Below are 14,273 nucleotides of genomic sequence, written 5' to 3'. Positions count from 1 at the left end.
CCATACATTTTCATACTAAACCATCCATCAAGTGTATGCCAACAATCTCAAGCCATATACAAAAACTGCAGGCTGTGAGTCTGACAGAGCTGCCCATAAAACATCAACTTCAACTAAAACATGTTCCTACTAATACACTAAGCACTGACGCTTGCCATTTTCATCTCAAAGAAGGTAAAAATAATTTGCCCTGGTATATTCTACAGGTATGGGACCTGTTATCCAGAATGCTTGGGATATGGGGTTTTCTGGATAGCAGATCTTTCCGTAATTTGGATCTTCATACCTTAAGTCTACTAGAAAATCATTTAAAAATTAATTAAACCTAATAGGATGGGGTTGCCTCCAATAAGGATTAACTACATCTTAGTTTGGATCAAGTACAAGCTACTGTTTTATTATTACAGAGAAAAAGGAAATAATTTTTAAAAAATTTGGCTAAATGGAGTCTATGGGAGAATGCCTTTCCGTAATTCTGAACTTTTTTCCACCATAAGGGCATATAAGGGCAATTTGGTTCATAAAAGTGTGAACCTACTAGAGTTGCACCAAATTCAGGATTTGGTCGGGGATTTGGCAAGGATTCAGCCTTATTTAGTAGGATTCAGCTGATTTCAAGGGTGTTATTTATTAAATGCAAAAATCATGAAAAATTTGTGATTTTATTTTTTTATATAAATTTAAATATAAATTTTCAGAATTCATTAAACCCCGATGATGGAAGAGTCTGAATCAGAAAATCCGGCATCTCAGACCTGTCGAGGTTGCATATAAGTCAATGGAAGAAGGCCCAATGGTTTTTTGATGTGCGCTGGGTTTCGTGCAATACACCGAAGTTTTCTGGCAAAAATCTGAGTTTTCCAGTGAAAAGTCCGAAAAAAACCTTAAAAATGATGAAAAAAAATAGTGCATTCGCAGTTTGCAGGAGCTCGCAAATGCTTGGATGCAGGAGAGGTCTCTCAGCATGCCAGGATCTGAGCCCCTCTAAGGTTTTTTTTGTCGGGGGGGGGCAGGTGCCCTATGGTTATACTACTGTCCAAATCCTAAACATCATGTGACTCTTCATCACACAAACAAGGAAGTGCTCTCTCTCTAACCATTCCTTGCTTGTACTAATTCACCTAGGGTTCACATTCAGTTCAGGCCTAATCTTTCCTGAAGGACTTGGGATACAGCCAAAATAGTAGATGCGGTGCATCAGTGAAACCTACCCCTTTGCCAATGGTTTGGTGATGGCACTACAAAAAGAAAAATAATATGCCAGCAGCATTTCAGGTTTCCCCAACAATATTAGCCCTGAAATTCATTATCACCCGAGCCAAGATGGAAACGTGGCTTTTGAAGTAATAAAGTCAAGAAGGTCTCATTAATGACTTCTGCAAGGCCGGACAGCCTTCGTCTTTCTGAGAATAACATTTCCGTCAGTGCATTAAATCTTCTTCTGGATTCTCAGCAAACGATGTTGAGTTAAATTATACACAAGAGTCGGACCTGGTGTAAGCTGGAATTTTCCCTTACACCAGACAGATTTTGTGTAGTTCATTTCCTAAATTGGCAACGTCTATATATTTTAGATGTTCTGCTCAGTCATTGCAAATGTCTATCAATGATACAAGTAACACTTTCGTTATTGTTTCTTCTATATGGTTTTCAGAACCAGCAAAACTGGACAGTTCCGTTCAAAAACCATTGACCAATTTAATATCTAAACAGAAGAGATCAAAGCAACCCAAATGTGAGTGTATAATTCACAAGCCGGTAAAATATATTCTTATAAATGCTGGTTAGTGCGTTATAAGATATTATTTACCCAGTACATTAAGATACAGGTATGGGATCAGTTATCAGGAAACCAGGCCTGAATAGAAAGACGAGTAATAAAAAGTAACAATAACAATACATTTGTAGCTTACAGAGCATTTGTTTTTTGCATGGGAGTCAGCAACACCCATTTGAAAGCTGCAACGAGTCAGAAGAAAAAGTCAAATAACTATAAAACTATAAAAAAATAAATAATGAAATCCAATTGAAAAATTGCTTAGAATTGACCCTCTACAACATAATAAAAGTTACCTTAAAGGCGAACCACCCGAACCAACCTAAGGAGCACTGGACCCAACTAGTACTTAGCAGGACCCAGCAGCCTAGAGGTGCCCAAGTTCAAAATCCGGGCCTGGATCTGGAACTTGCAATTGGGTTGTGGGACCCTGAGGCGGCATCCCGAGTCTGGAGCTGTCTACTGAAATAGTAGTAGTCTAACTATGACCAGAGAACTGCTTAATTACTTATGCTTAATTACTTCCAGTGTCTTTATACATTTATACAATTGATGGGCCCTGCACACAACATAGAGATTCTTTTTTTAAACTCATGTCATTCAAGGGTTATGCAGCAACATGGGTAAACTTTGCCCAGTCCATAAAACCCGTTGGAGCAATTCAGCAGATATTGCAGTTTCTACTGGTTTCTAGTGTAGTTAGAATGAAGACAAAAAATACCATCGTGGGTGCTACAGGTTAAGTGGGCAGTGCAAATTATGACAGTATTAATACATATCCCCAATTCCAGTACAAAATCCAAGAATAAAAGTAAATGTAGGGTAAGCTAACATTTTATTATCCGTACTGTATGCTGGCAATTTATTTGTACACAAACACTGTGCCCAAATAAAACAAAGTTGCAACTCTGAGCAAACAGGCAACACAGTACAATTTAGAAAATGACCATTATTAAATGTCAAGTTCAAAACGTTATAGAGCAAAGCTAATATTAGTGGAAATGGCGCATTTTGCCAAAGTGCTGCTGTGCTAATGCCTCTCCAGTTCTTTCTCCTTCCTCCTGTTCCACCTGGATATACAGTAGATCAGTGATCCCCAACCAGTAGCTCATGAGCAACATGTTTCTCACCAACCCCTTGAATGTTGCTCCCAGTGGACTCAAAGCAGGTGCTTAGTTTTGAATTTCAGGCTTGGAGGGAAGTTTTAGTAACATAAAAATCATAGGTACTGCCAAACAGAGCCTCCTGTAGGCTGACAGTTCACATAGGGCTACCAAATAGCCAATCACAGCCCTTATTTGGCACCCCAGGAAGTTTTTGCATGCCTGTGTTGCTCCCCAACTATTTTTATTTTTGAATGTAGCTCACGGGAAAAACGTAGTAGATGCAGTAGATGAACGTAGTACTGCTAACTGTTCTGCTACATACATAGCCGCAAACTTTTGTTCTGGGCACAATAATGGCTGTTTGTCATGATAGATGATAGATAGATGAGAGATGATAGAGAGATAGAGAGATAGAGAGATAGAGAGATAGAGAGATAGAGAGAGAGAGAGAGAGAGAGAGAGAGAGAGAGAGAGAGAGAGAGAGAGAGAGAGAGAGAGAGGGATAGATAGATAGATAGAGAGAGAGAGAGAGAGAGAGAGAGAGAGAGAGAGAGAGAGATAGATAGATAGACACTGGGCTCATGTATAGGGCAATATAACAACTTTTTTTTATTTTATTAAGGTTTCCAGGGCTTGTGTAGTGTAACATATTTGCTGCAACATATACGTCCATTCAACTTTAACTTCCCGCCGTATGCAAATTAGGCAACGCTAGCGTAACTTTGCTTTGCTTGTAGCAGTAACGCTAGTGCAACTTCACCAGCATTCGCCCTGGACGCAACTTCGGATTTTAATGAATTAGCGTTGTCCTAGCGAATCTACATCTGGCGAAGTGTTGTTCTGTGAGCGAAGCCGTCGCTGGCGAATTTTCGGAGGTTAGTGAATTTGCCCCATAGATAGATAGATAGATATATAGATGATAGATAGATAGATAGATAGATAGATAGATAGATAGATAGATGATAGATAGATAGATGATAGATAGATAGATAGATAGATAGATAGATAGATAGATAGATAGATAGATAGATATATAGATGATAGATAGATAGATAGATAGATAGATAGATAGATAGATAGATAGATAGATAGATGATATGCTGTATAACTCCATAAATGTGCCACCTAGGGGTACCTTTTAACACTCTGATCAGATGAGAGTCGAAAGAGGTGGCCATACATGGGCAGATCCGCTCATTTGGAGAGGTCGCCAAACAAGCGGATCTTGCCCTGATATGCCCACCTTGAATGGACGACATCGGGCTGATCCAATTGTGAGGCCTAGGGCCAAACGATTGGATCTCAACTCGAGGAGTGCAGGCACTGGGTGCGAGGACAACATCATCGAACAGATGCGGCCCTGATTCAGCAGGATTTTTAAAACTGTCTGATATTGACATCTGGACGATTTTCAGCCGTACACTAGCCAATAAGCTGCTCACTTGGTCTGTCGGCAGCTGTATACCGACCTGTGAATGCAGTGGCGTAACTACCGGGGAAGCAGGGGGTGCAATTGGGCCAGGGGCCGCACCTCCGCAGGGCCCCCTGGCAGTCACGCGCCCACTGCAGCGCCCCATGGAAGAGGGTGGGGGGCGGGGCCCGGCTGCACGGCCCGCCCACACCTATTTCCGTCTCTGTGTGTATGGCCACCTTAAAAGGGTGGTTCACCTTAAAGTTAACTTTTAGTATATTATAGAATGGCCAATTCTAAGCAACTCCATTATTTCTTCTTTTTTTTTTATAGTTTTTGAATTATTTGCCTTCTTCTTCTGACTCTTTCCAGCTTTCAAATGACCCCACCTAAAAAAACAAATACTAAAACAAAGCCTTCACATTTATTGTCATTGCTACTTTTTATTACTCATCTTCTATTGAGGCCCTCTCCTTTTCAAATCCCAGCCTCTTCTTCAAGTCAGGGCATGGTGGCTAGGGTCATTTGAACCCTAGCAACCAGATGGCTAAATCTGCAAACTGGAGAGCTGCTGAATAAAGAGCTAAATAACTCAGAAACTACTAATAGTAGAAAATGAAAAACAATTGCAAATTGTCTCAGAATAGCACTCTCTACATCATACTAAAAGTTAACTCAAAGGTGAACACCTCCTTTAAGAGCTCAGATATATAGTGCTGATGACAATATTTAAAATGGAAAACCTGGGGTCATATTTACGAATAGCAGGAGAAGAAGCAAAGCAAATTTTGTGTCCTCATTGCATTCTGTCAGTATGGGTATCACATGGGTACATAATGAGCTTTGTAAATAATTAAAGGATAAATCATAAAATTCTACAGCATGTGTTTTATTAGTGCAAAACCAATCCCCTTCATATTGGCTGCTGTGCACCTCGCAGAATATTTATTATATATAATAGAGAGACACCCCAGAGCTACACATCTCATTCTAAAAAATAACACGGGCAATAATATTATTGTTTCATCCTCAGCAACATCCCCAAGATATATCCCATAGGAACACACAAGGACCCCCATGCACATAATTTGGTCCATCCCAGACGCTGGGGCCCATATACACAGAATAGATAAGGTGAATTATCTAGTTATCCAGGCTTTGCTGAATACAAAAGTGCCCTATTTGGACAGCTCAGCAGTTGTACACCCCAGTCCATATGTTTGTATACACGAGCCATAATAGCCATGGAAATACATCCTTGCGCTGCTCGGGGAATTAAATACATTTACAGTGACAGGAAATGAACAAGAGCCATCAATTATTTATTTATAAAACAGAAAATAAAGAGCAGAGGCAATTCAATCAGTGTATATCAGCATATATTTATGTTGGGGCGCCCATTATTTGAGAAAAAAAAAGATAAAATCACAAAGGGTCCATATTTGTTATTTTTAGTATATACATCGGATATGTGCAACCTTTTAGTTTTGTTAAACTGCAACTACAATCCCACAACAAATTGGTGGAAGCAGTAGCCCAACAACAACACGGAGGGTTGCAGATTGGAAATTATCCTATGTTATGCAAAGCAAGTAGCTGCTCCTGGCCACTGTTGTGCGGCTACTGCAATACATTTTAGGATGACAGAGAAATTTTTTTTTTTTGATAGACCACATAGGGCAGGTGGTGAAACCCATGCAGGAGTATTTCAGGAGCATAAAACAGTTGCCAACAGTTATGGGCACTACCAAGAAATACATGTAACTTTAAAAACTTCTTGTTTTAAACTTTCATACCCACCAGTGACTGACATAATATTGCTTGTCCTGTTCCTGGCCAGACACACGGCTCTTGGCAGGCCTCGCTCTACACTATGTCTTCCCTATTCTGCTTACTTGCAGTAATCCAATAATTCCTTAATGGGGAATATACAGTAGCACACTGATGATCCAGCACTTACACAGTAACATAGAGCAATAAGCAACAAATCAAATGAAGGTTTGATTTTTTGCAGGGAGAACATTTCCTTTTTACAATGAAGGGTCATTTATTGTCAGTAAATAAAATATTATTTATATATATATATATATATATATATATATATATATATAGTTACAACAGAGGCTCGCACTCACAGGTCTTAAGAAAAAATAAAGGTGTTTATTTGACAAAACAACTCAACAACAACTTTGCCACATAAACACCTTTATTTGTGAGTGCGAGCCTCTGTTGTACATATATATATATATATATATATATATATATATACATACATATAGAACATCCCTTTGTAAGCAGACTCTATCGCCTTCATAAAGTGAGTGTCAGCTCACATACAGCTTTCCTTCCTAGAATCATTCACCACTGCAGGTGCAATTTGCCATGGGGACAGGTGGTGTAAGTGTCCCCAATCGCTCCATTTACTTGTCCCCTAACTTGCGCATCATTCAGACATGGGACATGGGAGTTAGGGAAGGCCACAGGGTGCAGGTTGCAAGGGAACACGCAATGGTACAAATGTCATACCTACCAATGGTCCCGTTTTTAGCGGGACAGTCCCCATTCTGACAGCTCAACCCTTGTTAGTGAAATTCCCTGAATCTCTCATTGATCTTCTGCACGGAACAGCCAGAAAAAGATACAAAGTTTCTGATTTGTAATTAAATAAGAGGCTTTTTGGCAGAGAGCCCAGAATACATGGCAGGTGCACTTGGATACATTTGTAACAATTTAAGATAAGCATAGATACAATTTTAACTATTTAAAGGGCAACTATAGCGAAAATTAATATTAGCTTCAGCACACTGAAATAAGAGACTTTTTTAAATACAAACAATTAAAAATTCTGTACCGTTTCTGAAATAATCAAGTTTTGCTTCACTATTCCTCTATCAGCATCTGTTTCTCCTCATTCTGTCTTCATTCAGGAGTTGGGTGTCAGATGAATGATCCAATATATCTTATAGGGGGGCTCCTTTTGCCTAGAAGATGTATTAAAGCTCACTCTATTAAAATCACCAGACATCATGTCACTCTACATGCAGAGAGTTATTTTGTTAGATTTTTGTTAGATTTTGTTTGTAATGGAATCAGTTATTTGAATGAGCTCTAATACATCTGATAAGAAAGGGAGCCCACATATAAGGTGGCTATAGATGCACAGATAATATCGTACAAAACAAATTTTCGTACCATATTCGGTGCGTGTATGGTTAAGGAAAGAGCTGACCGATATCAGCAGAAGATTTGGATATCGGACGGCTCGCCAATAGGACTGGACAGAAAATTTCGATCGGGCTCCTTTGAAGGCATCCAATTCCAAACATTGGCCATTGTTAGTGCTGATCAGATACAGGTCAGAAGACAGCCTAGAGGTGCATCTTGTGGATCCTTGATCTAAATTAATTTTTTAGGAAAATTAACATTTTACTATAAACAATAATTGTGCCTAGTGGATGTTTGGGAGGCCAGATGGATGTCATGCAAACAATTCTGCCCAGCCCTTGAGCAGTGTTGGGGGGGGGGGACTTTAGGACCCCATGGTCACGTTCAACCCACAAACCAGTAGCTGGGGAATAGATCTAGGTAGCAAAGCAACATTATAATCCCTGTATGAGGAATAAGCAGACGGTGGTTTGCTTTTTGTTTGAAACTACAACTTGCACAATTCCCTACGGACCAGAGGAGAACCACTTCCCAGAAATCACTAGTGATTTATTATTGTGTGTACAAGCCAGCCCTTTGCTTCAAAATTTTGGTACTGCTTCCCCTTTAATGCAATGTTCCCTTGAAGTCAGCAGTAAAGATACAGTATTCCCTGACACCCCCTGGCACGGATTTGATTGCCACCTTTCCATCACCCCTACTTATAACCTTATTGCTCTGCAGGCCTCCTTCTGTAGATTGTCCTTGTGATTAGTGCAGTGCCCTCAACTCACTTCTGTCTTTAGTCTGATCCTGCTGAGCCAACCTGTAAAGTGCTTTTCCCCAGCAAGTGTACTGCAATAGAGCAGAAAATCATTCAACTCCTCCAGCAACGGCCTCCCACCCATCCCCTGGCCAACACCATTATGTTACACAGCATCTTTCCCCCTTCATCCAGCAGCAATTTTAAAACAAAATGTCAAATAGGCCTAATGCACTACTTTATGAGCCGTTGGGAAGAATGGAATTTCATAGAGCCATCTTTCACTTAAGGCTATTGCTTCAATTTCATGCACACAGTGATCATTGGGCAATACTATCATAGACAGGCAAGAGCGAAGGGGAGCTCTCCATCCCTGCAGCAAGAAAAAAAAGTCTCATTTTGCATCTCTGCTTCTGCCCCCAGAGAATACTGTAAGGGGAACCTCAGAGCTGAGCTAAAGGGGATTGTTTTGGAGAGGTGCTGATGGGCTGATGATTGGGAATTATTCTATGAGATGTCATCAGAGCTCGGGGCAAAGGTTCTGCGTGTCAGAAACAGCTCTTTCTCATATCCGACATCACGAGAGAGAGGCTTATATAATGCGGCTCCTTACTGCAGAGATTTCTATATAAAGCACTGGGGCACTCCTGGGTAATGCATCTCAGCAGAGCACACGGCCATATATATATATATATATATATAAAATGCAGGTGCCTAGAGCCAAGCCCCTTATTATGTAGGTATTTGTGCAGGACATAACCCTATCTATAATGTTCCAGGAGGGGGAAAAATAAAATACACGACTGGCAGCCATTGCACTTATCCATAACCTTAATAATAGTCAGCAACGGTATATAGGCACTTTATACGGGGCAAGGTTGTACAACTATAACAATCTACGTGACAGCTCCAAACACTTAATAATAACTAAGAATGACAGTTCAGCATCATTTGGGATTGGACATTCGTTGATGAGACAGACTTTTAGGGAGCACACCGTGCACTGCAGAACACACCACCTGTACTTTCCAGAATGGAAACCTGCACCTGTCATCAACAGAACCTACACCAGATCCAGAACATTGGCAGAACCCAAGGTGCCCCATACAGAACACAACTTGCACATAACACAACACTACAGGACACAGGCAGAAACTGACAGTGTAGGAATCAGGCATTTACAGAATGCTGAAAGCGCTGCCAAAGTAAAGCAGGTTCTCGTCTACACCAGGTCAGACCACCTTAATATCAAATAGCACTGCTGGGCAGGGACAAGTCACAGTAATGTATAGAAAGCACTGATGGGGTTAGAGAATCATCTGCCGGTTACAATAATGTAAAGCCACCCACTCTCAGGATCCATCTACCTGAGCTTACCCACAATTGCCTCATCTCACCAGCAAGCCTAGGGAATAGACGTGTGATTTAGCACATCCAAAGAAAACCTTTTTTTCCCCCGGTAGCTCAGACATCACAAGACAAGCAAAGACCTGCATGAAGTGACATTGCACGGAAATACAAGCAAGAAGAAAGGAGGCCCACCTGTCTGTCCTTTGCCGAGGGTTTTCTCCAGTCTGTAGGGTCCAACGTACTGGGCATGTTGTTGCTGCTGCTGCTGCTGGTAAGGGTGAATTCCACCGGCCTCCTTGCCACTGGACATGGTGCCCGCCTTTTGTTTTGGTTTCTATTTATTTCTCTTCTTAAAAAGGCCTGTCCTTTATCTCCCAGACTGGAACAATAGGAAAGGAGGAGAGAGAGAGAAATACACAATGCTGTGATTGTCCCCCCTTTCCTTGGTTCTCCTAGTCCCTGGTCCTGGAAGTCCCCCTTTGCATTTAAGGGATTTTTTTTTCCTTTTCCTTCTTCCTTGAATTTTTTATTTTTATTTTTTTTCAATGGGGGGGTGCAATGGGGTATTGGATCTGTGCTGCTCTTTGCTGATGCATCCAAGGGGGAGGGGGAAATGGGGGGGAGAGAGGAAGGGGGAGGGTAAGAATGGGGAATGTTACACTCCTGGTACCAGCATCATCAGGAGGGATGCAGCCCTTGCTTGTGCTGGATGCAGATCACTGCTTGATTCTCTTGCTGCTGTTTCTGCTGATGTATGCTGCTGCTGACCCCTCCTCGCAGGCTGTTCTTCTCTAATCCCTCTCTCTCTCTCTCCCTGCTGCCTCCTCTGCAATCTGCAGCCTTCTCTCTCTCTCTCTCTCTCTGTCCTTACATCAGCATCCGGGGATTCAGTGACAGCTACAATTAAATGAACCCCTTCTCTGCAAGCCACCTCCTCCACCCACATGCAAACAAACACTAACTCCCTGCAGCCTGACGTAGAGGCACCAGCTGGAGTAAAGCTACACAAGTCAGTGCAGTCATAGGGGCTGGCAATCTGGGGGAGGGGCCAGGGCTCTAGAATTAGCTGAGGCTATTAGCCATTCAGCATCTGAAGCCAGCTGGGAGTTGTGACTCACTAAATGCAGGGAAGGGTGGCAAGCGGGAGTAGTGTAGGAAGGTAAGACAACAGGAAACGAGAGACGGAGGAGGCTGAATGCACAGGAAGGTGTAACATTATTATAAGCTTTATTATAAGCATTTCTAATACAGTGAAACCTCGATTTTAAGTACCCTGATTTTAAGTTTTCCCGCATTTTACATTTTTTATTTGTGGTTCCACCAATTCAATGGGTGCATTTCCCTGATTTCAAGTAATGTTTTCCCGGATTTTGCATCAAAATTTTGGATTGATGTACCCAAAAACTGCTTTTTTTTCCCTCTATGAATGTTATTATTTGTGAAATAAAGAGGTTTAAAATACTAACCAAATGTTTATTTTGCCATGGTTATGCCTGTAAATGGTCAATTCCAATTAGTCTCACCCTAAGGGCTCTTACACACAGGCGTTTTTGCCTGCGCTCCCCTGCGTTGCACTTTCTTCCGTTCAGCGCAGGAATAGACACAGTCAATTATTTTGAAGGGGGCTGTACTCAAACAGATGCATGTAAGCGGCAAACGCAGGTTGGGATGCAGCATGTTGCATTTCACCTGCGTTCAGTGCATACATACATCTGCGTGAGTACAGCCCATAGTGTAACATTAACACTGCTATGTTTAACCCTTGTTATTAACACACTAAGGGGCACATTTACTAAGCTCGAGTGAAGGATTCGAATGAAAAAAACTTCGAATTTTTAAGTATTTTTTTGGGTACTTCAACCATCGAATAGGCTACTACGACCTTCGACTTCGATTCGAACGATTCGAAGTAAAAATCGTTTGACTATTCGACCATTCGATAGTCTAAGTACTGTCTCTTTAAAAAAAATTTTGACTACATACTTCGGCAGTTTAAAGCTAACGAGGTACAATGTTAGCCTATGGGGACCTTCCCCATCACTTTTCTAAGCTTTTTTTGATCGAAGAAAAATCCTTCGATCGATCGCTTACAATCGTTCGAATCAAAGGATTTTAATCGTAGGATTTGCTCTAAAATCCTTTGAATTCAATATTGAATTCGAAGGATTTTACTTCGAGGGTCGAATTCGAGGGTTTATTAACCCTCGATATTCGACCCTTAGTAAATGCGCCCCTTAATATTGTATCTCAAAGTAAAACGGACTCCTGTGCTTATATCCTTTCAGTACTTGAAGAAAAAATTACTTTAAAACATTTCCCCGATTTCACATTTTCACCGGATTTTACATAATTTTTTCCTGGTCCCTGAAAAACGTAAAATGGGGCTTCTACTGTATATTGCATTCATGGGTTTCACTGCAAACAACAGAGATACTAAACTATACTATAGTCATTGGTGAACAATAGGTAAGTAAAACATACAATGACCATAAAACATACGTACGTGATATGTAAATGTGCAAAAATATATATAGCATTTTAAATTAAAGGGGTTGTTCACCTGTGAATGAATTTTTAGTATGACGTAGAGAGTGATATTCTGAGACAATTTGCCATTGGTTTTAATTTTTTATTATTTAAGGTTTTTGCGTTATTTAGCTTTTTATTCAGCAGCTCTCCAGTGTGTAATAATAGAAATAACCCTAGCAACCATGCATTGATATGAATAAGAGGCTGGAATATGAATAGGAGAGGGACTGAATAGAAAGATGAGTAATAAAAAGTGCTGCAGCCTTACAGAGCATTGGTTTTTAGATGGGGTCAGCGACCCTTCATTTGGAAGCTGGAAAGAAGAAGGCAAATATTTCAAAAACTATTAATAAGAAAAAATGAAGGACAATTGAAAACTTGCTTAGAATTAGCCATACTATAACATGCTAAAAGTTAACTGAAAGGTGAACCACCCCTTTAACAGTACACCGGTGGTTTATTATTCAACAAAAAAATGCAGTTTAAGTGCATGGTTTATTTTTACCAACATTCCTTTATATTTTATTTATATATATTTATGCCCATTCCTGTATTTATCCACATGCACATGAGCTGTCGTGCTATTTCTGTCTAGTGAAGCTTTCTTCCTAGACTGCAACCCCAGTAGCATCCCTAGTGGTCACATATAGATATCACAATACTAGTGCTATCAATGAAATCTATAGAGCCCCATACTGGCAACCCAGACCCGCGCTCCATAAAATTTACATTTCAAAAATGATTTCCTTTTTCTCTGTAATAATAAAACAGTACCTTGTACTTAATCCCAACTAAGATATAAAAAAAAATCCAGGCAAAACAATCCTATTGGGTTTAATTAATGTTTAAATGATTTGTTTAGTAGACTGTAGGTATGGTGATCCAAATTACAGAAAGGTCCCCTATCCGGAAAACCTCAGGTCGCCGAGTATTCTGATACCGTACCTGTATTATATATATTTTCATCAGAATTCAATGAAAGCAAGTTGCCCGTATATGTGCAGTTTATAGTCAAGGAAATGTCTGCTCCACTCCCCAGTCACTGGGCTACAGAGCTTTTGATTTCGGTGATTGTGACTGATGGCATTAATTACACTGCTTAGCCTAAGGGAAGAAACCAAACATAACAATGTGACTTGGGAATTGACCGAATGCTGAAGCCCTGCCAAGCTTTTGGAATTTGCTCAAACTGTTGGACTTCATCCTGCACCGAGTATCTCCAATCTGTGTCCTTCACTCCATAGCACAAGCCCAGGAATGTACGTGGTGCTCACATTTCTGCCTTCTTTAGTGAGTCCTAAATAGAAGAAATAGTAAATCTGACAATAAAATCATTTCAAATATACAGGTATGGGACCTGTTATCCAGATAAGGAATCTTCCATACTTCATCCAAGTCTCCTAAAAAAATGAATTAAACATGAATTAAACCCAAAAGGATTGTTTAGTCTCCAGTAAGGATTAATTATATCTTAGTTGGGATCAAGTACATGGCACTGATTTATTATTACAGAGAAAAAGGAAATCATTTTTTAAAATGGAAGATAATGGAATTCCAGATAACGGATCCCATACCTGTATTTTATATCAGATAATATGCTCAGGCCCTAATATTCGGTACCCGCTGCTGAGCATATTAAAATACCCAGTAAGGAACCTGTTATCGAGAATGCTCGGGCCCTTGGGTTTTTCCATAATTTGGATCACCGTTCTTTAAATCTACTAAACATTAGATATATCCATTAGGCATGTTTTGCCTCCAATAAGTAATAATTATATCTTAGTTGGGATCAAGAGCAAGGGAGTCCCCGCTCAAAGATAAGTGAGCAGCTGGTGAGCGATTCTTTAGAGCTATAGAAGCCACGGTCCGGGCCCCCCATGGTCATGGGGTCTGCATCCTCTATAGTTACACTACTGCGCACCCCAGGGCCGGAACTAGGGGTAGGCAGAGTAGGCACGTGCCTAGGGCGCAAAGCTGGGGGGGCACCAGGCACGTACCTGCTCTGACGCCTACCCCATTGTCCAGTCCTGTCTTTCCCCGACTGCCATTATTTGGTAATAATGCGCTTCTGCGCATGTACGCTCGAGCGCACTTTGGCGCATGCGTGCTCGAGCACGCACTCAGCCGGCGCCGTGCCCAGCCAAGTTGCCTAGGGCGCCTGGCTGGGTTGGCCCGGCTCTGGCGCACCCCTAA

General features: G+C 40.9%; 1 protein-coding gene across 4 annotated transcripts in view; it reads right to left on the bottom strand.

Annotated features, from left to right (window-relative positions):
* Positions 1-10,557, bottom strand: part of LOC108696765 (serine/threonine-protein kinase BRSK2) — a 165,743-nt gene extending 155,186 nt beyond the window's left edge. For 2 of the 4 annotated variants that reach the window (XM_018226388.2, XM_018226389.2), the window contains exon 1: positions 9,744-10,557. In XM_018226388.2, coding sequence (XP_018081877.1) covers positions 9,744-9,861 — 118 coding nt within the window. In that variant the 5' untranslated portion in view covers positions 9,862-10,557. The remainder of the gene's footprint in view (positions 1-9,743) is intronic. The other 2 variants (XM_018226390.2, XM_018226391.2) reach the window with 1 other exon arrangement.
* Between the last annotated feature and the right edge of the window lie 3,716 nt (positions 10,558-14,273).

Source organism: Xenopus laevis, chromosome 7L (assembly GCF_017654675.1).
Source record: "Xenopus laevis strain J_2021 chromosome 7L, Xenopus_laevis_v10.1, whole genome shotgun sequence".
NCBI lineage: Eukaryota > Metazoa > Chordata > Amphibia > Anura > Pipidae > Xenopus > Xenopus laevis.
This window is presented reverse-complemented; position numbering and strand designations above follow the sequence as displayed.